The sequence below is a fragment of the Dioscorea cayenensis genome, chromosome 11 (genome assembly GCF_009730915.1).
Source record: "Dioscorea cayenensis subsp. rotundata cultivar TDr96_F1 chromosome 11, TDr96_F1_v2_PseudoChromosome.rev07_lg8_w22 25.fasta, whole genome shotgun sequence".
NCBI lineage: Eukaryota > Viridiplantae > Streptophyta > Magnoliopsida > Dioscoreales > Dioscoreaceae > Dioscorea > Dioscorea cayenensis.
In genome coordinates this window covers 21,143,338-21,168,927 of record NC_052481.1, presented here as the reverse complement: position 1 = coordinate 21,168,927, position 25,590 = coordinate 21,143,338, and the positions used below count along the sequence as shown (strand labels likewise).

The following is a 25,590-nucleotide window of genomic DNA, read 5'->3' as shown; positions in this document are numbered from 1 at the left end:
AATGGTCATAAAGGTTATACATATACGTTTCCAATGTTGTATATATTTATATTTCTCCAATGTACTAACGAAGACTTACGCTCTCGGGTTTATAATTCATATTTAGGGTCACCCTGTGGGAGTTACGTGTGAGGATTCTCCGTTCTCCCTCCAGTCGCGTGGCGGGGGATTATTCTCGGGGAGGTCATTCAATGCCACCGAGTGCTGCACTGCACTGCCGTTTGTCCTTTGTTTTGTCGTTTGTCGACTTTGTCAAAAACTTCGCTCGATCCTGTACTGTGTAAATTCAAATCGTGTATAAGAGTATTTTGGTAATCTTCTTGGCTATAGCATCTAGTTTTATACAAAAACGTTAAAACTGCAAAACAACACAAGAAGGTTTATCAGAGACAATCAAAAGCATAAATAATCTGTCTGTGGTAACACCATCAAGAGAGCATCATGCATCTTTCACGGGATCTTTTCTTGTATAATTAGGCTCGCTAGCAAAAGAAGAAGAATCAATGAAGTTGAGGTTGTGCTTGATAGTATCATGCATCTTTCACGGGATCTTTTCTTGTATGATTAGGCTCGCTAGCAATATAAGAAGAATCAATGAAGCTGAGGTTGTGTTTGATAGAAGAAAATGAGTCTATTTTATTTTTGTTTGTTCAAAGATCACAGATAATTAGAGAAGTAACATATTATCAATCTTTAGTTGAATAAATCGGGTGGATTTTTACATTATTAAAAATACTTTTATTTCTTTTCAACCGAATGTTCTCAAAAAAATAGATTAAGTGAGGAGCTTAGGTGAGTTTATTATAAAAGTCCAGCTTAAGCCCCTACACATACAAATGCCACTTTTTTAAGGTACATGATTACAAGGAGTGTTTGGATTTGTTTTGAAGTGATTTTTGTGAATAAAGTGGATTAACCACATGCAATAAAAAAAGCAGAAAAAAAAACACCACAAGAAGTGGCGAGAGAGCAACTGAAAAGTACAAGAGAGACAAAAGAAACAAAACAAACAAAAGACCAAAAGCAAAACAACACTGAAGAACAGGTCACTCAGGCCCAAAAAGAGCAACTGGAGCACAACGTCAAAACGAACTACTCCGTAGGAACAACGTCAATCCCTATCTGTCCACCAAGGAACTGCAGACTACGCTTGGCCGTAGACACAGCCCCTTCCAATTTTGCTTTTTTGGCATCTGGCACTGCATTTATCCAAGACAAGAACATATAAATAACTTTCAACAACACAGACTGATGAACATAATAAGCATTGTTAAAAATTCAAGCATTTCTCTCAAGGCAAACATGCCACAGTAAAGATCTAATAACAAGGTCCACGGTATCCTTGATAGGTTTTGGAATAAGAGCTCGCCAGCTCCCCCACAATTCTTCAACAGAGTGAGGAGGGGGTGGAAAATGAAAGCGAGCTGCAAGGAAAGCCCACAATCTAACAACAAAAGGGCATAAGAGGAACAAATGGTCCACAGTTTCAATATCCGCATTGCATAACACACAAGTAGCTGTCGGAAGTTTATTGCAGCCTTTAGCAGCGAGATTGATTTTTTTATTTAATTAAAATTTATAACATTTCTGCTTTATTATAAATTTGGAAAATTCTCATTTTTAATTTTAATATATACTTTTATAAAATAAATATTTTGGAGTCACCAACGTGAGAGTATTAAGGTTGTAAACTACACTCACATTTTTTATTGCCACTCAAAAAGTTTATCATAGATATATTAAAAGATAGATCAATATCTTTTAATATGGTTTCCACTCAATATTATATTTCATAGAAGCACCGCTATTAAATTTGAAAAGTTTAAAATACTATCAAAAAAATTAATATGTTAAAAAATCAATATCTTTTGCATAGAAGGCCTCCTCCTATAAACATGTATTTACTTTTTCTAACTTTGTGATTCACGCTAGGATTGGATGGGAGGAATTAAGAATTCACGCTAGGATTGGATGTTTACTTTTCAAAGTAGCTTTATGCTTTTTGTGTTTTGTCTTATCTTTGCTTTAAGTTTAATTGTTGTGTCAGTAGGTTAAGTCAACTATTTCCTCTATATATTGTATCTCTGTTTGCTTTGAAGTCAAGTCTTAATATATCAATTAAGCTTCAGTATTCCTCTAAGGCTTCCAACAAGTTGAGTGTCTAGTATATTGTGAGTGCTGTGCATTATCTTTGTCTTCGATCCTTAACATTTAGTCCTTTCCTATATAATATAAATTTTGCTTTAACAAACTTGGTATAGCAATATGATTTCTCACAAATGCTAGGTTTGGGTATACAAGAGATGGGCTTGAGCTGGCACATATCCGAAAATTTACAAAATTTCTCACATTAGTAGATTCTATAATTTGAGCATGCTTGCTTATGCATTAATTTTGTTGTTTGAAAATAATTGGTTTTTTCATTTATTTATTTTTTAATAATATGGATAAACCACGAATTTATTAAAAGAAAAGAAACACAATAAATAGGCAGAAAACCGAACAGACAAAAAAATAAACAACTCAAACAAACAAGTAGAGAGAACAGAATAAACCAATAGGAAACAAAAAGAGCAAGCACTATAAGGAACACAACAAAGAGCAACAGTCACCAGAGGTGATTCATGCCTATAAGAAACACTGCAAAAGAAAGGGACAACACATGAGTAAAGGACAACTGAAAATTTCTTTATAAATAATTGATTTCTTTATATAGTGCATTTTACGTTAACATGTTGGACAATACTGATGCCTAATATTATGCTTTACTTTGAGTTTAATTAATATGATTTAGCAAAATGAGAATTTGTGAATATTTATGATTATTTTTAGTATTATTTTTCATTTTAAATATAAATACTTTTCTCTAGATTCATATATATATATATACTGAGTTTGGACATTATTAAAAGATTTTTTCTTAAATAAATAGATTTTAGAGTGATTTCTTCATTATGATTTACTTTGGTTAGAAAAGAAATAATTTTAAAAATATTAAATAATCAAAGTAATTATTTAAGTTAATTTCAAAAAAAAAATTCAATAAATTGTGGATTATCTACTTTATTAAAAAAAAAGTTAATCTCAAAAAATTTATTTTAAAATAACTTTCATCAAAATTGATAATTCCACCTTAACTATTAAATACAGCCTCAATATTTTATGTTTGCAAATCGTTAATTCTAGTAAAGGCTTAACTCAAAAGCTCATTCCAGTGCCATTTAATATAAATGATCCTCTTTGATGATTATTTTCAAAGTATCACCATTATCTTTTATTTTTATTTTGTTGGGATGTTCTAATGCCTTTAGTTATCTATCTCCACTTCTAGTAAACTATTTTTGCTGTAAATCTTTTACACTCTTTTTATTTTCAATAAATATGGTTTATTCATATATTTTTCTAATAAAAAAAAGTTTTTGCTTTCTTATTATTATTTTTTTTTATTTTTTTATTTTTGAAAAGGTGGATAAACTACATGCATTAAAATAAAGAAACCAAAAGGTACAATAACCCATCCACTAGCTGTGGAAACAAAAGACGAGAGAAAAGAAAAAAGAGGAACAACAGGTCTCCTCCTGACCCAAACAGTACACAAGAGCTACTCCTCACCGCCTACTTGATCCACATCAATCGTGGGGGTGACCTCCACCCCCTCAGAGAGAGGTTCAGCGAACTCTAAGCTGCGCCTGATGGAGGAGATAGGATCAGCAAGCTTCACTCTCAAACCTTCAGGAGCTGCAGAGAACCAAGATAACATCAAATGAGCAGTCTTCATCATGACAGCAAGGGGATTATCACATTTCTCAGCAAATATATAATCGTTTCGCGTAAGCCAAATAGACCACACAAAAGCTTTAACAACCCAATCCCTAAACACCCGAACCGCTGGGCGTAAGGCAGATCTCCAGTCGCTCCACAAGAGAGCCATCGACAGGGGAAGCGCTGGTAACTGAAGGAACCTACTGATGTACGACCAGACCTCCCGTGAGAACTGACACTTTAAGAAAAGATGGTCTACCGATTCTACATCAGAATGACATAACACACCTGTGTCTGTCGGTAGCCTATTACATCTATGCCTAGCAAGGTTTTCCAGAGAGAGAATCTTGTTCTTCCAATCTAGCCTGTTAAAGATGTTAACCTTCCTTGGGCAGGGACCTTCCCAGAAGGAGTTTGCAAGGGGGCACTGTAGTCCTCCCTCATTCAAGAGGCAATAGAAGGACTTGATAGAGAAGGACCCGTTGGCCGTCAGTCCCAAAACCTTTAAGTCACTATCACTCCTCGTCGCCAAGTTTAGGCTAGAGATACGCTGCTCAACCTCGGGTAATTCACGAATGGCGGTCTCTCAAGTAACAAAGCCAACTCCCGAACCGTTCCATTAGGCAAAGGAGACACAAGGAATTCTTCTGGTCAGATGTACATCGGCGCAAAGGAGACGCAAGGAATTCTTATTTTGTTTTGCTTTATCTTGTATTATTTTGCTAGGCTAAAACTGCCTCCTCCTTATGTAGCAAGTTTGTTATTTCTCCTTTTTTTTTTATAAATAAATAAATAAATAACAAACTCTAACCAAAGTTTATTTTCTTTGATTATTATTTATTTATTCTCTTACAAGCCGGAATCGACTCAACAATCAACATGAACCTGGAGGAGGTTTAACCAAGTGTCAAGCGTTGCGACACAACCAGCTAATTAACTGGTCAGCCAATTAGGTTCAAACCCAACCGCGCTCGTTTGCCAGCCAAACCGGCTCATAAAGCCAATCGCATCTCCTCGAGCTTCTAAAGCCTCGTTGAGCTATCGCTGCAGCGGAGGAGCCGGAGAAGAGGCGCGGCGATGGCGGAGGTTGCGAGTTCGGTGGTGCACGAGGTGCTAGCCCGTTGGATGGTGGACGTTGATAAGCCCATCATCGAATTACATTATCAACGTTCCTAGGCGGCGAGGGACTTCGACTTCGGCGTCGATGGCGATGGTGCTTTCGAGGCCGTCGATGACCTCCTCGTTGATTCCGGCTGTGTCGAGGACTACGAACAAGGCCGATTGGTATATCCTTGCCCATCTTGGATCTTGACTCTTAATTTTTCGAGATTCGTGATTTTTGATTTCCCTCGAAAATTTAATTTTTTTCCCTCTTGAATTACGTATTAGGGTTTTAGAAATCCAAGAATTGGAGGTTTAATTTCGTTTTGGCTGTTTGGATATGTAGCTTTGGGACAAAATTTCAGAGAAGTTTGGCAAACATGGGTTGGTGTAGCTTAGTTTTGCTATATGTTCACGCCTGTTGTCAAGACATGCTGTAGTTTCTACACGTTAGAGGAGAATGAAAGATGGAATACTTTACAAGTGGTGCTATAATAAGGTGCTTTGATTTTTTCTGCCGAGAAAATTTTGCACAATGTTCTGTTATTTGCCCTTGCCGCTGATGTTCTGAGCGCTATGTTCTTCCACGCTCTCAAATCCAAAGTCTTGGTGGGTGTTCCCTTGAATCATACCGATAACACTTGTCACTTCCAATATGCTGACGACCTTCTAATTTTCTCTACTGGAGGACAAGAAGATCTTTATATCATTAAACTAATCCTGTATCTTTATGAGGGATCCTCTGGCTTAACCATTAATTATTCGAAAAGCTGCCTGTACTCCTCTAACTACGGCTTCCAACCTCATCATTCCTCAGCTAGAATCCTAAACTGCTCTCGAAGCTGTCTCCCAATCACCTACTTAGGAGTGCCTCTTTTACGGTCGTGAGACCCAAGCGAAATATTTGGGCAAAACTCATTGACATGATTCAGCTCTAGACTCACTTCTTGGAAAGCAAATTACTTATCACTTGGTGGGACGCTTAACACTCATTAACTCTGTCCTCTCTCACTTTCACATTTCTTTGGATGTCGGGTTTTTAAGCTCCCCGCTTGGGTGATTAAAGAAATTGATAAAAATCCGGAGAGATTTTTCTTTGGAAAGGCCCCGATCCGGGGACCCAAAGGAGTCGATTGATAGCACTGGAGCAGGGATCACTAGACCGCGGGAAATGGGAGGCTGGGGAATCCTTAACCTTCAGACCTTCAACAACGCTTTACTTGGAAAGTGGTGGTGGAAATTATCTTGCAATCCTAATAGCAGTTGGGTCAAAATCATCCACGCTAATTATTCTATAAGTGACATTAATGGAATTCTATCTCACATTCCACCCAGAAATAAATCATTTTTTTGGGCAGGAGTGACCTCCACTTTACTCTCCTTCCGATCATGTATCACGAAAACTATCAGAAGTGGCTCTAACACTTCACTTTGGTCTGATCGTTGGCACGCTGGACTTCTACTTAAAGATTGTTGGCCCGATCTCTACAATGATTGTACTGTCCCTTGGATTACCATCGAGCGATTCTCGGGTTTCTAAACAACCACGAGCTTTTATTTCCCACATCCACCCCGATATGTTATCTCGCTCTTCTTGAAATTATCACTGATTGCTCCCATATTCAAGATGATACTCACACTTGGACCCTTGAAAAAAAGTGGCACGTTCACGGTCAAATCATTTTATAAATTTCTCATTGATGGTGGAATACGCAGTCCGCTTTACTCCCTTTTCTGGAAAAATCGTTGCCCAAGCAAAATCACTCTTTTCTGCTGGCTTGCTGGGGAGGACAAAATCCTCACTCTCACTAATCTTTTCAAGAAAGGTTACAATTTTTCAAAAACTCCACCGATACCGTGTCCTTTGCCACAATGCCTGCGAGAATCTTCATCATCTCTTCATCGATTGTGTTTTCTCCAAACGCATCTGGGCATTTTTTTCTCAAATTTTAGATTCAAACTCTCTTCCACAGACAATTCCTTTGCTCTGGACCAATTGGATACCATCCTTAGTCCCTCAGCAATGAATCCTCCGGGACCTCACTTCCCGTGCAATCTTGTGGAATATTTGGCTTGAAAGAAACAATCGCATCTTCGAGTTGATTTGCATCATCGCATCTCAATATTATCTATAAAAGCTGCTAATATGCTTCTTTCTTGGTTCTCTACAGTGGCGATAGGCATCAACTAAATCTCATTGAAGCATCACGAGAAAAATCAAAGCGCTCACTCAACTTCTACGGTAGCTAGAGCCTCAAATCCCTACGGGCGATTCCGACCACAGCTGACTCGGGGAGTAGTTGCTCCTTCTACTTTTCTTGGCAGGGCTCGAGATGCCGACGGTGTCTTCCGCTGCTTAGACTTTTTCTACTTTTTCAGCTTCTCGTTTTATTTCCTGTACTTTTGTCCCCTCACTTCTGGTGAGAGGATTTAACTCTTTGTACTTTCGCCTTTCCTTTCAATATATCAGTGGTTTATCCACTTCTCTTCAAAAATGATGTTAGATCGTTATTTTTAGCTTTTTATTTTTATATAATACATGTATTGTGAAGCTTACATTTTATCTATTGTTTTCTTCGCAGGCATTTGATAATAAATTCCGTTATAATGCTAAACACACCTCTCTTATCCAGTCGAGAATAAAAGGTTTTGTCCCTGTCAACTTGTTTCCATTCTACTAAAATAATTGCATTTGATGGTGCTGACTATATAATCTATTTTTGATTATAATCAAGCAAATTTTAGCCATGTTGATCAGAATGGATGGTTTCCTTTGGTACCAATTCATTCAAATATTGAATAAATTTGTCTTTCTAATAATGCATATGTGTGTGTACAGAATGAGATTAAGGAATTACTTGCTTGGATCTTGTTTTTATTCAGGCATTGGCACATATGGTCATGTAGATGAAATCATCAATGTTCCACAGTGTACCTTCTACTTGCCTTGAGTTCATCTTCCTTATTATGGGAAATGATTTTCTTTATTGATTACTTTATAAATTTCTTATCAAAAATCCAGTATTTGGTTAAACATCACATCATTTTCTTTTGCAGCAACAAATTTGAATTCCTCACCCTGATGAGCAACCTGGTCCGCTTATTATAAGTTTCAGGTTTGATTCTATGTGTTGAAAATGCAAATTTATTCTTTATCACTTCCTCCAGAAGATATTTATGTGCATTGTTACTAGGGCATCCACCAGTCTTGTCATAATTTAGCCAATTAGATTTTTTTTGTTTCGTTTCCAATTACATGAAAAGAAGAGAAACTACTAAGTATTTGAAAACGGATTGTCTTATCTGCGAATAAATTGTTATTCAAACTTCTAATTGAAGTGACTTTTTTACATTGAATTGGTGGGCCTCTGAGCAAGTAACTTCTTCTGCTTTCTTTCTTCTTGTTCATTGATATTATTTGCATGCTTATGGTTGAACTTGAAATTCTTTTTTCTGCTTACTCAATGTCTCTAACTAAGTGCTGATTTGAACTTGGTTGTTACCTCCTATTTGTTTGCAGTGATGCATCATTCGGTTATCCGGGGGAGCCTACCTTGTTTAAGAATTTGAATTTTGGAATAGATCTAGACAGTCGACAGTTGAATATCGAGTACGTATAAGGTATATAGTTTACTTTATTTAAATGTAAAACCGTAAGTTGTACAAGATTTTTAATTTCAATTCCTTTGCCAAAAATATTCACATGTTATCTGTTTGGCTATGTGATACATTAGAATAGTGCCACGGAGTATTGAAGCATCTATCATATTAGGATCTACTGATTGTGGTTCTTATGTTGTGTTCTTATATATATATTCTTACATTCATGTAAAAACTCAAAATGAAAGAAATAAACCTAAAACAAAAATCCGAAATTAGTTGGAAGTGGTTTTACAATATTTACAATGCAGAGGAGTAGCAAACTCTTTTGAGTAAATGCATACATGAGATTTGGTGTAATTATTGTTTCAAAGGCCTAGTGTTGGCAATAAATGGATTTACAAAATTAAAACTTGTATTGATAACTCCATTAACCAATACAAAGCTCGACTTGTTGCTAGATGCTTTACACAAGAATATGGGATTAATTACGAGAAGTTTTGGCTCCTGGTGCTCGCTTCACTTCTATTAATACAATAATACCTTTTTGACAGCAGTAACTAGAGGACATTAGTGGCAACTCTACTAAATGAATGTCAAAATTGCTTCACTATGCAACCTTCCCATTAAGTTGATCATCCCTCTCAACCATTGTGTCAACTTCAAAGGGCATTATATAGACTTTAACAAACACCCAGTGCTTCGTTGGCTGAATGTAGCTCACTACTGCCAGTCTTGGTTTTTCTTCTAGTTCAGATGATCATGCCTTGTTCATTTGACATATTTCAACAGGGACAACTTTCTTGTTTTCGTGTATGAATAATATTGGTCATTATAGGAGATGACTTTGCATTCATTCACATGCTAAAATAAATTTTTTATCGAAAGTTTGAGACGAAAGACTTGGGCAAATTAAACTATTTATTGGGCTTTGAGGTTACTAAAGTGGAAGACAACCATCTACTTTCACAAGCTATTGTAGTCTTTGAAGTTACAATTAAATCTAAAATAAAATTCCAAACTTACCGTTCTGACTAAATTTCTTGATAATATTTTGAGTTAAAGAAAAATATACTAAATGTATATATGCTAATTTTTATTTAACTTTTTTTTGGGAAATTTAACTCTTGTTTATTTTTAATGAAATATACAAACCAAGGTCACTCTGCTTATGCTAGTTTGCTTGTCCCTCGAAAATTAGTATCTTTACCTAGTTAATATGGGATAACAAGATGTTAACGATTAAAAACCTTGCAGGGCAAATATCTTGAGTGGGTACGGTACTATAGGTAATTTTCACTTTAAGCATCAACTTCAATTTGTATCATTTCAGTTGCTCAATTTCAATTTGTATTCATAGGGAAGGCACCAAGGGGTTTTCAGGATGAATTTGATGATGTCACTGTCGGAATTACTTCGTCAACGACAATTCGTTGCCTCATATGCTGACATGTACATGCCACGTCATCAACAATGTCAATGTGGCCACCTATTATATACACATATACATTATTGATTTGCATAATAGGTGGCCACGTGGGTATTATCAATGATGTGGCATGTATTTGTCAATAAATGACGAGGCAATTCTAGCAGTCACATTATCAAATTCCTCCCATAAACTCCTTGGTACCCTTCCAGTGAAATTAAGTTGAACTTAGGTAACTAAAATGATACAAATTGAAGTTAGATACTCAAATTGAAAATTGGCCATAGTACGGAAGTCGCTCAAGATATTTATCCAAAATTTGCAACTAGGAAAAGTATCAAGCTCCCAATTGCCGCATGCAATTTGAGCCACATGGTGTATAAAACCGTGGATCATCTTTTTTTTAATATCCTTTTGCCGATTGTATTTGGAACCACTCCGGGTGCATACTAGGGCTTTCCCAAATGGCGAGCACCTTTCGGGACCTTTGAGGCTCATGGAGATGCAATGCCATGGCCCTGCAAAAAGCAACGTGGACATATCCTATATAGGGCCATTATACGGCTCTACCACCATTGTCAATCCTCTTTAAAATTAATAATCTATTTCTATTATGGATGCTTGTAGCTCCCCTTTCAAAGAAAGCTAAACTAGCTCAGTGAAGTGAAGTTTAATCTTTCTGTGATCCCATCAAGATGATATAGGAGATCTTGGAGAGTGCGGGAACTCAAGGATCTATCTAACTCAGTAGTCTGAGTCGGGCGTGGTGTTTGGTGTTTCCTCCCCACTTTTTATCTTCACATTTTCTTTTCTTTTCTTTTCTTTTTCTTTATTTATTTATTTATTTTTTTGAAAAATTTCTTTTTTCTTTATCAGCGTACGTCTATATTTCTTTACTTTTAATTTAATAACCAATTTTTGTAAATAAATTGCATAAATCCACACAAAAGTTCTTGAGTCTAATCTAAATTTTTTTTTTTTTTGGCCCTTTTAGTGTTTTCACAAAATATTTTACAATTGACACAATTATATGACGTGTGTATATATAAATATTAAAAAATGGATAAACAACCCCACAAGGAAAAAAAAAGAAAAAAACTTATATATTTTTTTATTGAAATATATGTATACACATATATTTACGTTGAAAACTAATGATTAGGAGGGACCAGGAGATTCCAACAATAGAAGGTAGTTGATGTTATATGTTTTGTGCAATGTTTAGTGGATCTTGTTAAAGAGTTAAAATATTGTTTTTTTCAATGTGCTGTGAAACGACGACTCATATGATGGTTTGGGGTCACTGGGGTGATGCACGTGAGGAAAGTGTGAAATTAAACCTAGTTAAAGTTTCACACCAAATACCAAGGACTTAGAAGTTGTTAGTGACCTCGTGAAATTTGAGTTCGCTGAACTTTCACGTTTTTTGATTTTATAAAAAAGCAAAATTGTGGAAGTAGAGGTTTTGACAATTCCAGCTTCCCACCACTTTGATCCTCATGATTTTTTTTTTTTCAATTAAAAGAAATATAAACAAGTAATTGATTCGAACTCTCAATCAACAACTTAAAAGAAAATAATAACCCGGAATCCTTTTTGATAAACCAAACGCCTTTTAGAATCCAAATCTCAATATTCAGTCTAATGCTATTACTTAATTTTCCCAATAAATTGAGGATGCTTTAGACTTGCATCACACTCCCATTTCCATGACTTTGTGACTCACTTTGGTAAAGCGAACACGCCTTGAAAGATTTTTTCCAATTTCCATCATTAGATGACTTTGTGACTTACTTCACTTTTTAAGCAAACACTTTTTGCTAATGCTTCGTTCACATGGAGGAAAAACAGTAAATTAAAATAGTAATTAGCCTTATTTATACCCCAACTTAGTTTCCATCATTAGATAGAGATAGAAAAGAAAAGCTCATTAATTATCTTAACAAAACCAAATATCACAAGTAGAAATGGGTGGTGCCATGTATATGTTGCTACTACTCGTAATACTAGTGTTAGTAGAACTCATTAGTAGATCATCATGCACTGCTTGCATAGAGAGTGAGAGAATGGCCCTTCTTGATTTCAAGAAACACATCCAAGATCCTGACAACAAGCTGTCATCTTGGGTGATGGGACAAGACTGCTGCTCATGGGAAGGAGTCCATTGTGACAACCTCACTGGCAACATTCTTGCACTGGAACTCAGGGGTCCGGATCCAATGTCATGCAAGTCTTATTACCTGCATTACTTGCAGCTGAGAGGTGAGATCTCTCCATCTTTGCTTCAACTTCAACATTTGAATCATCTTGACTTGAGTGCCAACTTCTTCCATGGAGAACATATTCCATCATTCATCAGCCACTTCAAAGAGTTGAAGTACCTCAATCTCTCTTATTCTGGATTTCATGGACTCATTCCTGCTAATTTTGGAAATCTCTCCAGTTTGCACACTCTTGATCTCTCATATAATGATGGAGTTTATGTTGATGATCCTGCTCATAATTGGCTTTCTCATCTTTCTTCACTGCAACACCTTGTTGTGAGTGGTGTCACCTTTAGGAGTAACTCATCAAGTAGCTTGTTTCTAGCCCTGAACAAGCTTCCTTCCATAAAGGAGATGCGTTTGTCTGGATGTCGGCTTGGAAGCATTCCACTTTTCATTCCCCATCTCAACTTCTCGTCTCTCTCCATTCTTGATCTCTCTTACAACTCCATCAATTTTTCAGTGCCTTCCTTCCTGGTCAACCTAAAGAGCCTTCAATATCTAGACATCAGTTACAATTATTTTATTAACATCGGACATGATTATGAATGGCTTTCTAATCTCACTTCATTGCAACACTTGGATATGAGTGGTGTCAACTTGAGCAGCATGTCAATTAGCTTGTTCCTAACTCTCAACAAGCTTCCTTTCATAAATGAGCTGCATTTGTCTGAGTGTGTGATAGAAAAGCTTCCTCTTTCCATTCCTCATCTCAACTTCTCATCTCTGTCTGTTCTTGACCTCTCTGACAACCATATCAATTTCTCGGGGATTTCCTGGTTGTTCAACATCAAGAGCCTACAATCTCTAGACCTCAGAGACAATCTTTTTTATCACCCCACCTTCAACCCTTTTCCAAGAGTGATTAATGAGTTTTTTATGACACTACCTCCCAATGAGATAAGCATGCCTGAAAGCATAGGCAGTCTTTGCAGCTTGCAAACACTAAACCTATCTGAGTTGAATATCAACAAGAGACTTGTTGAACTTGTAGGCGTTTTCTCTGGCTGTCTTAAGAATAGTCTTACTCAGTTACGATTAAGTTCCGCTAATCTTAAAGGAGATATACCAAACTGGATCTGGGAGATGAAGAATCTCAAGTTTCTTGATCTCTCATACAACTCACTTTCTGGTTCTGTTCCTTCATCCCCAGCAAAGCTTTCACAGCTGGAATATATAAATCTTGCTTATAATCAGCTGAGTGGTACTATATCCGAAGAACACTTCACTCCACTTGAGAAACTAGAAACCCTTGATATTTCTCATAATTCACTGGTTTTCAATGTGAGTTCTAACTGGGTTCCTCCTTTTCTTCTCAACAAATTAAGAATCAGCTCTTGCTCAGTTGGTCCAGAATTTCCAACATGGCTCCAGACACAGCACAAGTTGAATGCACTTGATCTGTCCCAAAATGGAATCTCAAGCACAGTACCTGACTGGTTTTGGAACTTGACTACTCACAACCTTATTTACTTAGATCTTTCCAATAATCAAATTCGGGGGATGATACCCGAATTCTTAACTTTCATTCACATTGAACACTTTGATCTTTCTTCTAATTTGTTTTCAGGTCCTTTACCAGATCTCCACATGCATAGCCCGACCCTCTCTGGCATATATCTTTCTAATAACTCCTTTTCAGGTCCTATCTCTCGAATTATAGTAAATAATCATTTTTATCTTGAAATCTCAATTTCAATGAACAAATTAAATGGCAGTGTTCCTGATTGGTTGTGTCAAATAAAGAAGATACGTACAAGCATTGATTTCTCCAAAAACCATTTATCAGGTGAGCTCCCTGACTGTTGGTCAAATTCATCCCTACTATCATATATAAATTTGGCATACAACAATATAACTGGAGGTGTACCAAATTCAATATGCCATCTTCCTTCTCTAAAATCACTATTCTTGAGCCACAATAAATTGTCTGGTGAGTTCCCTAATTCCCTGAAAAACTGCAGTCAATTGGTCGCACTTGATCTCATGCACAACAACTTCACTGGAAGCATACCAAACTGGATAGGAGGACACCTACCATCATTAATGTTTCTCATGTTAAAAGGGAATGCCTTTGTTAATAACATCCCACAAGAAATTTCTCAACTCAAGTATTTGCAAATACTTGATTTGTCAAGCAATCATCTCTCATGCCCTATTTCAAAATGTTTGAGCAACTTGACTGCCATGCAAATATTTCTAGAGGCTTATTATTGGGTACCTGATGTGCTTCAACATGGAGAAACTATGTTATTAAGTCTTAGGGGAAGAGAAGATGAATATGGTGACTTTGGTAGTGTATATACAAAATATATTGATCTTTCCAATAATGAGTTAACAGGGAACATCCCTAGGCAGTTTGTATGATCTTCAAAGTTTAAACCTTTCTGGAAATTATTTAGAGGGTGAGATTCCTGACAAATTAGGCAAAATGCGGCAACTGGAAGCACTAGACTTTTCAAGAAACAAACTTTCAGGAAGCATACCTACGACTTTAACATGTTAGACAACACTTATGCCTAAATGCTTCTTGTTGAATTTTTTTTGTTTTACTTTAAGTAGAATTAATACTTAACGTGATTGAGCAAAATAAGAATTTCTAAATATTTATTATTATTATTATTATTATTATTATTATTATTATTATTTAGTATTATTTTCATTTAAAGATAAATATTTTTTATTAATACAAATAATTTATTCATTTAAAAAATAAATAAATATTTTTTTTCTAGATTTGTAGATCTCTTTTTGTGTGAGTTTGGATATTATCAAAAGATACGATTTTTGAGTAGGCAGATATTAGAATTTGGTAAATAGTGTTTTCTTTCATCACTGTTTATGTTTATTAAATTATATGTATATTTTAAATATAAAATAACTAAAGTTACGTTAATTTTTTTTTATTGAAAAAATTGATAAACCATTTCAAATTAAAGCAAACTCCGAGTTAAAAAAGCAATGTTCATTAGCTGTGGAACAACAATAATAAACTCCAAAAAAACAAAGGATCTCCTGAAAGCCCAGAAAAATTATTTCAAAATGAAATCAGTCACATTTATTTATTTATTTACTCTCTTCCAAACTTGATTCGACTCAACATAAATTGGAAATCTAACAAAGTCTCAACGTTGCGACACAACCAGCTAACTAACTGAGTTAACCAATTAGATTCGAACCCAACCGTGTTCATTTGCCAACCAAACCGGTTCATAAGTACCCAATCGCCATCTCCTGGGGCTTCTAAAGCCTTATCGAGCCATCGCCGCAAAGGAGAAGCCGGAGAAGAGGAGCGGCGATGGATGGCGGTAGCGAGCTCAGTGGTGCACGAGGTGCTAGGCTGTCGAGCTATGGACGTCGATAAGCCCATCATCGAACTACATTATCAACGTCCTCGCTGACGACGATTTCGACTTCGGCGTCGATGGCGATGGCGTTTTGGAGGCCGTCGGTGACCTCCTCGTTGATTCCGGCTGTGTCGAGGACTATGAAGAAACTCAATTGGTATATCCTTAGCCGTCTTGGATCTTGACTCTTGATTTTCAATATTCATGATTTTGATTTCCTACTGAAAATTATCCCCATTTTTTTCTTTTGAATTCTGTATTAGGGTTTTGTGAAATCTAAGAATTGGAGGTTTAATTTCGTTTTGGTTGTTTGGATATGTAGCTTTGGGACAAAATTTTGGAGAAGTTGGGCAAACATGGGTTGGTGTGGCTTTGCTTTGCTATATGTTCACATCTCTTGTGGGAAGACATGGTATAGTTTCTACCCTTATTAGAGGACAATGAAAGATGGACTGCTTTACAAGGGGTGCTATAATAAGGTGCTTTGATTTTTTCTGAGGAGAAAGTATTGCATAATGTCTTGTTATTTTCCCTTATGATAATGAAAGACTTGATTTTTGGCGATTCATTAGTTTTGAAATGATGTTCGTCGTTATTTTAGCTTTTGTTTATATAATACATGTATTTTGAAGCTAACATTTTGTCTATTGTTTTCTTCACAGGCATTTGATAATAAATTCCGTTATGATGCTAAACATACCTCTCTTGTCCAGTCGAGAATGAAAGGTTTCATCCCTGTCAACTTGTTTCCATTCTACTAATTAAAATAATTGCATTTGATGGTGCTGACTATATAATCTATTCTTGATTATAATCAAGCAAATTTTAACTGAAGTGACTTTTTTACACTGAATTGGTGGGCCTTTGAGCTAGTAACTTCTTCTGCTTTCTTTTTTCTTGTTCATTGATATTGTTTGCTTGCTTATGGTTGAACTAGAAATTCTTTTTCCTGCTTACTCAATGTCTTGAGGTGCTGGTTTGAACTTGATTGTTACTTTTGATTTGTTTGTAGTGATGCATCATTCGGTTATCCGGGGGAGCCTACCTTGTTTAAGAATTTGAATTTTGGAATAATCTAGACAGTTGAATAGCTTGTAAGTATAAGGTTTACAGTTTACTTATTTAAATATAAAACTGTAAGTTGTGCAAGATTTTGTTTTTCAATTCCTTTGCCAAAAATATTCACATGTTATCTGTTCGGCTATGTGATACATTAGAATAGTGCCATGGAGTATTGAAGCATCTATCATATTAGGATCTACTGATAGTAGTTCTTCTATATATATATATATTCTTACATTCATGTAAAAACTCAAAAAAGGAAGAAATAAACCTAAAACAAAAATCTGAAATTAGTTGGAAGTGGCTTTACAAAATTTACAATGCAGTGGAGTTGCAAACTCTTTTGAGTAAAAGCATACATGAGATTTGGTGTAATTACTGTTTCAAAAGCCTACTGTTGGCAATAAATGGATTTACAAAATTAAAACTTGTTTTGATAACTCCATTAACCAATACAAAGCTTGACTTGTTGCTAGATGCTTTACACAAGAATATGGGATTAATTAAGAGAAGTTTTGGCTCCTTGTGCTGGCTTCACTTCTATTAATACCTTTTTGACCGCAGTAACCAGAGGACATTAGTGGCAACTCTACTAAATGAATGTAAAAAATGCTTGACTTGATTGATGCCGTCTATATGCAACCTTCCCATGAAGTTGATCATCCCCCTCAACCATTGTGTCAACTTCAAAGGGCATTATATAGACTTTAACAAACACCCAGTGCTTCATTGGCTGAATTTAGCTCACTATTGCTAATCTTGGTTTTTCTTCTAGTTCATATGATCATGTCTTGTTCATTTGACATACTTCAACCGGGACAACTTTCTTGTTTTCGTGTATGAATAATATTAGTCATTATAGGAGATGACTTTGCATTCATTCACATGCTAAAATAATTTTTTATCGAAAGTTTGAGAGGAAAGACTTGGGAAAATTAAACTAGTTATTAGGCTTTGAAGTTCTAAAGTGGAAGACAACCATCTACTTTTACAAGCTAATGCAGTCTTTGAAGTTACAATTAAATCTAAAACAAAAATTCAAACTTACAATTCTAACTAAATTTCTTGATATTATTTTGCGTTAAAAGATAAATATACTAATATATATATGTTAATTTTTATTTTTACTTTTTTTTGGGGAAATTGAACCCTTTGTTTGTTTTTAATGAAATGTACAAACCAAGGTCACTCCACTTATGCGGAAGTTTGCTTGTCCCTCGAAAATTAGTATAATTACCTAGTTAATATGGGATAACAAGATGTGAAAGATCGATAATCTTGCAAGGTAAATATTTTAAGTGGGTACAGTACTATAGCTAATTTTCACTTTGAGCGTCAAACTTGAATTTATATCATTTCAATTACCCAATTTCAATTTGGGTTCGCAGGCAAGCTACCAAGCAGTTTCCAGGATGAATTTGATAATGTAGCTGCCGGAATTACTTTGTCAACAACAATTCGGTTTCTTATATGCTGACATGTACATACTGCGCCATCAACAATATCAATGTGGCCACCTATTATATACGCATGGACATTATTGATTTGCATAATAGGTGGCCACATGGGCATCGTCAATGATGTGGTATGTATTTGTCAATAGATGATAAGGCAATTCTAGCAGCCATATCATCAAATTCCTTCTAGAAACTCCTTAGACCCTCCTAGTGAAATCAAATTGAACTTGGGTAATCAAAATGATACAAATTGAAATTTGATACCCAAAGTGAAAATTAGCCACTCACTTAAGATATTTACCCAAACCTTGCAACTAGGAGAAGTATCAAGCTCCCAACTGCCACATGCAATTTGAGCCACATGGCATATAAAACCGTGGATTATCTCTTTTTTCAATATCCTTTTGCCGAGGGTATTTGGAACCACTCCAGGTGTATACTAGGGCTTGTGAAAATGCTGAGCACCTTTTTGCGCGGGCAGGGAAGGGGGGTTGAACGTCCTATTTAGGGCCATTTTACGTGTCTACTGCCATTCTCAATCCTCTTTAAAATTAATAATCTATTCTATTATGTATGGTTGTAGCTCCGGGGTCAAAGAGAGCTAAGCTGGAGGAGTTAGCTAGCTTGGGGTGAAGTTAAGTTTAGACTTTATGTGATCCCATCAAGGTGAAATGGGGGATCTTGGAGAATGCGGGAACTCATAAGGATTTAGCTAACTCAATAGTTTGAGTTGGGGGTGGTGCCGTCTGAGGTGAATGATGTTGATCTTAGTCATGACGGCCATGGATCTTTATTTGGTGTTTTGTAGTGTTTCCTCTAATTTTTTTTTGTTGAATTACATAAATACACACAGTTTTTGTGTGGTTTATCTATTTTTTTTAAATTGTATAAATCCACACAAAAGTTTTTGAGTTTAATCTAAAGATTATTTTTTGGCCTTTTTAATGTTTTCACAAAATATTCAATACAATTGGCATAATTGATAAACCACATATATTAGAAAAAAGATAAAAATGATGTATATAATTTTTTATGATTATATATATATTTTGGCTGAAAACTACTGATTAGGAGGGACCAAGATATTCCAATAATAGAAGGTTGCAAGATGCTATACGTTTTGTGGTAAAGAATTAAAATATTGTTTTTTCAATGGGCTGTGGGTAGTTGGGTCTTGGACGTGAAAAAAATGGGAAATTAAATCTAGTTTCACACCAAGACCTACCATGGTGTTTGGTTGAACACGGAAAGGATTTTGGCAATTCCAGCTTCCCACCTCTTTTGTCAAGTTAAAGATTTTCTTTTTCATTTATTTTTTTTAATTTTTTTATCTTTTGAAAAAGACGTCAAGTTAAAGTGACCCCCTCATGATTTTTTTTAATAAAAAAATATAAACAAGTCATTGATTCGAAACCCCAAATCAATAACTTAAAAGAAAATAATAACCCGGAACCAAGGATTTAAAAATCGGACCGGTTGGTGAACCGGTTAGCCAACCGGTTCGTGTTTCAACCGGTCCAACCGGTTCGACCGGCCGGTTCAATGATTTCTATTTTTTTAATTTTTTTTAAATAAATAAATTAAGAAAAATAACAATAATATTTCATAAAATTATAAAAAAATCCAAAAAAATCAGAAAAAATAGGAAAATAGTAATTTAATAAATATAACTATAAAATTAAAATTGTATTTCTTTTACTAGCGCACAAGTCACAAATCACAAGCCCTGCATGAATTTTATTTTTAAGATATAAGTATATAACAAGTCTATACTCTACAAGACTCAAGACAAGACTACAATAAAAAACAAGACCAACAAGTAACAAACAAGCCCACCACTACCACAAGGCACAAGCTTGAAGAATTCACAACTTTCACTTTTATATAAAATTTAATTTCTCAACATGAACATACATAGTTATATACAAAAATACTACAAATCTTCAAAGTACAAATAACAAAGCACCAAACAAGTCCACAAGTATCAATTGATTCAATTCACAACTTTAACGTAATAAAATTCAAATTTTCCAATATTAATAAAACATAAACCACCAAATAAATTCAAAGTTCAATTTTTTTAAAAAAAAACGGTTGGTCTGGTTGAACTGACTCACCGGTTCCCAGTCTGACAACGGTTCATGACCGATTCAATTAGAACTCGGTTCACTATATACAAATGAACCGGACTGACGGCCGGTTCCCGGTTCAACCAGTTCAACCAGTTCAACCGGCCGATCTGGTCCGGCCCGATTTTTAAATCATTGCCCGAATCCTTCTTTGATAAACCAAACGCCTTTAATTTCCCCTAATAAATTGAGGATGCTTAACACTTGCATCACACTCCCATTTCCATGACTTTGTGACTCACTGGTCAAGCGAACCCTAACTTAGTTTCCATCATTAGATAGAGATAGAAAAGAAAAGCTCATCATCTTCGCTAAACCGTCACAAGCAGCAATGAGCGGTGCCATTCGTATGCTGCCACTACTCGTAATACTAGTATTAGTAGAACTCATTAGTAGATCATCATGCACTGCTTGCATAGAGAGAGAGAGAGAATGGCCCTTCTTGACTTCAAGAAGCACATAAAAGATCCAAACAACAAGCTGTCATCTTGGGTGATTGGACAAGACTGCTGCTCACGGGAAGGAGTCCATTGTGACAACCTCACTGGTAGGGATGGCAAAACCCGATCCGCCCCGAAGTTCCCGCTCCGATCCGCCCCGATTTTGAGCGGGGTGGGGCAGGTTTGGTATTTGCTTGCCCAGCCCCGTCCCGATAATAATTTAATTTATTATAAATATTATATAATGTATAGGGTAAATGAATTTTTCTTTTAATTTTTAATAAATTTCTTATGAGTTGTTTTTAAAAATATGTGTTTTATAAAATAAATCTATTTTATAAATGTTTTTAAGAATTTTAAATACTTATTTATAACTATAAGCAAGGCGGGAGATTAACGGAAAACAAAAAACGGGACGAGAATAGTGCCCTGCTAGTGCCCGCCCCGGCCCCGCCTCCGCCGGTGGCCCGCTTATTACCATGCGGGGTGGGGATGGTAGAGGCATGCCCCGCCCCCGCCCCGTCCCATTGCCATCCCTACTCACCGGCAACATTGTTGGACTGCAACTCAGGGGTCCGTATCCGTGGTTAGACGAGTCTTTTTACTTGCATTACTCGCAGCTGAGAGGTGAGATCTCTCCATCTTTGCTTCAACTTCAACATTTGAATCATCTTGACTTGAGTTGCAACTTCTTCAATGGAACAAGTATTCCATCATTCATCAGTTAGTTCGAGGAGTTGAGGTACCTCAATCTCTCTAATTCTCACTTTGGTGGACTAATTCCTGCTAATTTTGGAAATCTCTCCGGTTTGCACACTCTTGACCTCTCATATAATGATGGAGTTTATGTTGATGATCCTGCGCATCAATGGCTTTCTCATCTTTCTTCACTGCAACACCTTGTTGTGAGTGGTGTCATCTTTGGCAGTAACTCATCAAGCAGCTTGTTTCTAGCCCTGAACAAGCTTCCTTCCATAAAGGAGATACGTTTGTCTGGTTGTGGGCTTGATAGCATTCCTCTTTTCATTCCCCATCTCAACCTCTCATCTCTCTCCATCCTTGATCTGTATGGAAACTCCATCGATTTTTCAGTGCCTTCCTTCCTGGTCAACCTAAAAACCCTTCAATATCTAGACATCAGTTACAATTATTTTGATATCATCGAGCATGATTATCAATGGCTTTCTAATCTCACTTCATTACAACACTTGGATATGACTAATATCAACTTGAGCAGCATCTCAAGTAGCTTGTTCCAATTAGGTTCGAACCCAATTGCGCCCGTTTGCCAGCCAAACCCGGTTCATAAAGCCAACCGCACCTCCTCGAGCTTCTAATAAAGCCTCGTTGAGCTATCGCGGCAATGGAGGAGCCGGAGAAGAGGCGCATTAATGGCGGAGGTTGCGAGCTCGGTGGTGCACGAGGTGCTGGCCCGTCAGATGGTGGAGGTTGATAAGGCCCATCATCCAACTACATTTTCAACTTCCCTAGCTGACGAGGACTTCGACTTCGGCGTCGATGGCAATGGCGCTTTCGAGGCAGTCGATGACCTCCTTGTTGATTCCATCTGCGTAGAGGACTACGAAGAAGGCCGATTGGTAATATCCCTGGCCATCTTGGATCTTGACTCTTGATTTTCAGGATTTTTGTTTTGGTTTCATACTGAAAATTTAATTTTTTTTCTTTGCTTTCTTTGAATTTTGTGTTAGGGTTATAGAAATCCAAGAATTGGAGGAGGTTTAATTTCGTTTTGGTTGTTTGGATATGTAGCTTTGGGGCAAAATTTCGGAGAGGTTTGGCAAACATGGGTTGGTTTGGTGTTAGCTTTGCTTTGCTATATGTTCACATCTCTTGTGGGAAGACATGGTATAGTTTCTACCCTTATTAGAGGACAATGAAAGATGGACTACTTTACAAGTATTCCTATAATATTTTCCCTTGTGACAATTAAAGATTTGATTTTGGGGATACACTAGTTTTGAAGTGATGCTCATGATTATTTTAGCTTGTGTTTATATAATACATGTGCTTTGAAGGTAACATTTTGCCTATCGTTTTCTTCACAGGAATTTATTGATAAATTCTGTTATTATGCTAAGCGCGCCTCTCTTGTCCAGTCTAGAATAAAGGTTCCATCGTTATCAACTTGCTTCTATTCTACTAAAATAATTACACTAGATGGTGCTTGAGTACATACTCTATTCTCGATTATAATCAACCAAATTTTAGCTATTTTGGACTGAATGGGTGATTTCCTTTGGTAATAGTTCAGTTTTACTTTTACCATGGGATAAATTTGTCTTTCTAATTTGCATATGTGTGAGCTGAGAAAGATACTTGTTTGTATTTTGTTTTTATTTAGGCATTAGACTGAATGGGTCATGTAGATGAAATCATCAATGATCCACAGTATACCTCCTGCTTGCCTTGAGTTCATCTTCCTTGTTATGGGAAATGATTCTTTATTGATTATTTTATAAATTTCTTTATCAAAAATCCACTTTGCTTTGTTAAACATTGCATCATTCTCTTCTGCAGCAACAAATTTGAATTCCCCACACTTGATAATTGACCTGATCTGCCCATAATAAGTTTCAAGTTTTGATTCTAAATGCTTGAAATGCAAATTTATTCTTTTCTCACTTCCTGCAGAAGAGGTATATTCACGTGCATAGTTCCCTCTAGTCTTGTTGTAATTTAGCCGATTGGATTTTTTTTTTCATTTCTAATAACTTGATTAGAAGGCAAACTACTAAGTTTTTGAAAAGGGATTGTCTTATATGTGAATAAACATGTTATTCAAACTTCTAATTGCAGTGACTTTTTTACGTCAATCAGGTGGCCCTCTGAGCTAGTAACTTTTTCTTCTTTCTTTCTCCTTCTTTTTGAATTGTTCGTCAATATTATTTGCTTGCTTATGATTGAACTAGAAATTCCTTTGTCTGCTTACTCAATTTCTCTAACTAAATGCTGATTTGAACTTGATTGCTACCTTCCATTTGTTTGCAGTGATGCATCTATCAGTTATCCAGGAGGGCCTTACTTGTTTAAGAATTTGAATTTTGGAAAAGACATAGACAGTTGAATAGCTAGTAAGTATAAGAATTCGAATTTTGGAATACTTTGTTTAAGAATTCAAATTTTGGAATAGACGTAGATAGTTGAATAGCTAGTAGTTTTACTTATTTAAATATAAACCCATTAGTTGTCCAAGATTTTGTTTTTTAATTCCTTTGCCAAAACATTTGCATGTTGTCTCTTTATGCTATTTGGTAAATTAGATTTGTGCCATGGAGTATTCAAGCATATATCATACTAGCTAGGATCTACTAATTGTGGTTCTTATATTGTGATTACTTTATAATTTTGACTTCAGTTATTGTCATCAGTTTAGCTATTTTGCAGTTAAATTCTGTTTTTTGATTACCAGTCCATGTCAATCTACTTCGTCCTCTAGTTCTTGGCCTATAAAAAGTTCATTAGGCCTGTATTGTTGCGTAGCTACTGTACTGAAGCTCATTAGGGTCTGAAGCTCATTAGGGTTAGTATCTATCTCTCAGATATTCCCATGTGTTGGACCAGGCAACAACAATGACACTCTTCAATGGAAAATTGAAAAATCAGGTCAATGAATGTAACTCATTGCAAAAAAAAAAAAAGCCAATGAATTTTTGTTATATATATATATATAAAAAAAAAGAGGTTTTATTATCTGTGATAGTAGTGAAATATTCGAAGCAAGAAACTTTTATTACTGAGGAACAATACACGAAATATATAATGGAGAAAGACCACAAGAAAAGACAAGCAATTGTGATTTGAGGTCAAGTCAAGAGGAATTATTATGAGGGATAGTTGGATGTTAAGATCACTATTTCAAATCAAGAAATATATAATGGAAAAAGACTACAAGAAAAGACAAGTAATTATGATTCCGGGTCACAATACACGAAATATATAATGGAGAAAGACCACAAGAAAAGACAAACAATACACGAAATATATAATGGAGAAAGACCACAAGAAAAGACAAGCAATTGTGATTTGAGGTCAAGTCAAGAGGAATTATTATGAGGGATAGTTGGATGTTAAGATCACTATTTCAAATCAAGAAATATATAATGGAAAAAGACTACAAGAAAAGACAAGTAATTATGATTCCGGGTCAAGTCAAGAGAGGAATTATTATGAGGGACGGTTGGATGTTAAGATCACTCTCTAATTAATGGTTTGTTTGAATCCATATTTAGTCTATATTTGTTTTAATAAAGAAAATAAAGAAAAAAAATTAGGATGCCAAGTTGTTCGGCATCTCTTCTTTGTAAGAAAACTCTCCTCTATATATTTTTTTTTTAAAAAAATTATAATTGAAATACTCTCCATTAAATAATAAAATTATTCCAAACAATAATTTCAACTTTTTGTTTTATTTATTGGCTCAAAATGAATAATCAAAGTCCATGTAAGGATTAATAATTTTCCATTGTTGAGGAAGCAAACCATATGAAAGGAAAACTAAGGCATATGCAGGAAGAAAAACTTTTTTTAATTGATTTTTTTTTTGTAATATGTATTGGTTAATCTCATTCCATCATATTCATTGTTATTTTTTTTAATATTTAATCTCTTTCAAAAACATTGGAGTTTTATTCAGAGAGATCTATTTCAAATCTGCAGTGACTTTTATGATGGCACTTTAAACTTTGAACGCCTCAACTGGGTTCACATTGCTCTTATAGCCAAAACCAAATCCCCAACTGAAGTTTTCGAATTCGGACCCATCAGCCTTTATCAATTCCACTTGCAAAAATCATTTCCAAAAATCCTTGCATCTAGATTAAGCCAAAAGGTTGGCTTATTAGTGGATTATTCTCAATCCGGATTCATTAAGGGTAGATGTATCGCTGATAATATTATTCTCTGCTCAGGAAGTGATTTTCAATCTTCAAAAAGGAAAAATTCTCTGCCACGCTCTTAAAGTCGATTTCGCTAAAGCCTT

At 35.7% G+C, this 25,590-nt stretch overlaps 2 protein-coding genes and 1 long non-coding RNA gene across 7 annotated transcripts; all 3 read left to right on the top strand.

Moving 5' to 3' along the window:
• Positions 1-11,881: 11,881 nt before the first annotated feature.
• LOC120272114 (receptor-like protein EIX2) lies at positions 11,882-14,288 on the top strand. Of its 2 annotated transcripts, XM_039278862.1 has the most exons (3): positions 11,882-13,798; positions 13,875-13,945; positions 14,121-14,145. In XM_039278862.1, the coding sequence occupies exons 1-2, from the start codon at positions 11,959-11,961 to the stop codon at positions 13,898-13,900; spliced, it is 1,866 nt and encodes a 621-aa protein (XP_039134796.1). In that variant the 5' UTR covers positions 11,882-11,958; the 3' UTR covers positions 13,901-13,945; positions 14,121-14,145. The 2 variants fall into 2 exon arrangements, with proteins under 2 accessions (XP_039134796.1, XP_039134795.1); XM_039278861.1 differs by having other exon boundaries at positions 11,882-13,945; positions 14,121-14,288.
• Positions 14,289-15,381: 1,093 nt separating this feature from the next.
• LOC120272116 lies at positions 15,382-18,596 on the top strand. Of its 2 annotated transcripts, XR_005540156.1 has the most exons (5): positions 15,382-15,660; positions 15,826-15,982; positions 16,166-16,229; positions 16,516-16,597; positions 17,954-18,596. It is a non-coding gene; the product is annotated as an uncharacterized LOC120272116 (long non-coding RNA). The 2 variants fall into 2 exon arrangements; XR_005540155.1 differs by lacking the exon at positions 17,954-18,596 and having other exon boundaries at positions 15,383-15,660; positions 16,516-16,804.
• Positions 18,597-21,120: 2,524 nt separating this feature from the next.
• Positions 21,121-22,824, top strand: LOC120272115 (ABC transporter F family member 3-like). Of its 3 annotated transcripts, none has more exons than XM_039278865.1 (2): positions 21,121-22,189; positions 22,362-22,824. In XM_039278865.1, exons 1-2 carry the CDS (start codon positions 21,983-21,985, stop codon positions 22,413-22,415), a joined length of 261 nt encoding a protein of 86 aa, XP_039134799.1. In that variant the 5' UTR covers positions 21,121-21,982; the 3' UTR covers positions 22,416-22,824. The 3 variants fall into 3 exon arrangements, with proteins under 3 accessions (XP_039134799.1, XP_039134798.1, XP_039134797.1); XM_039278864.1 differs by having other exon boundaries at positions 22,309-22,824; XM_039278863.1 differs by having other exon boundaries at positions 22,301-22,824.
• Positions 22,825-25,590: the final 2,766 nt, after the last annotated feature.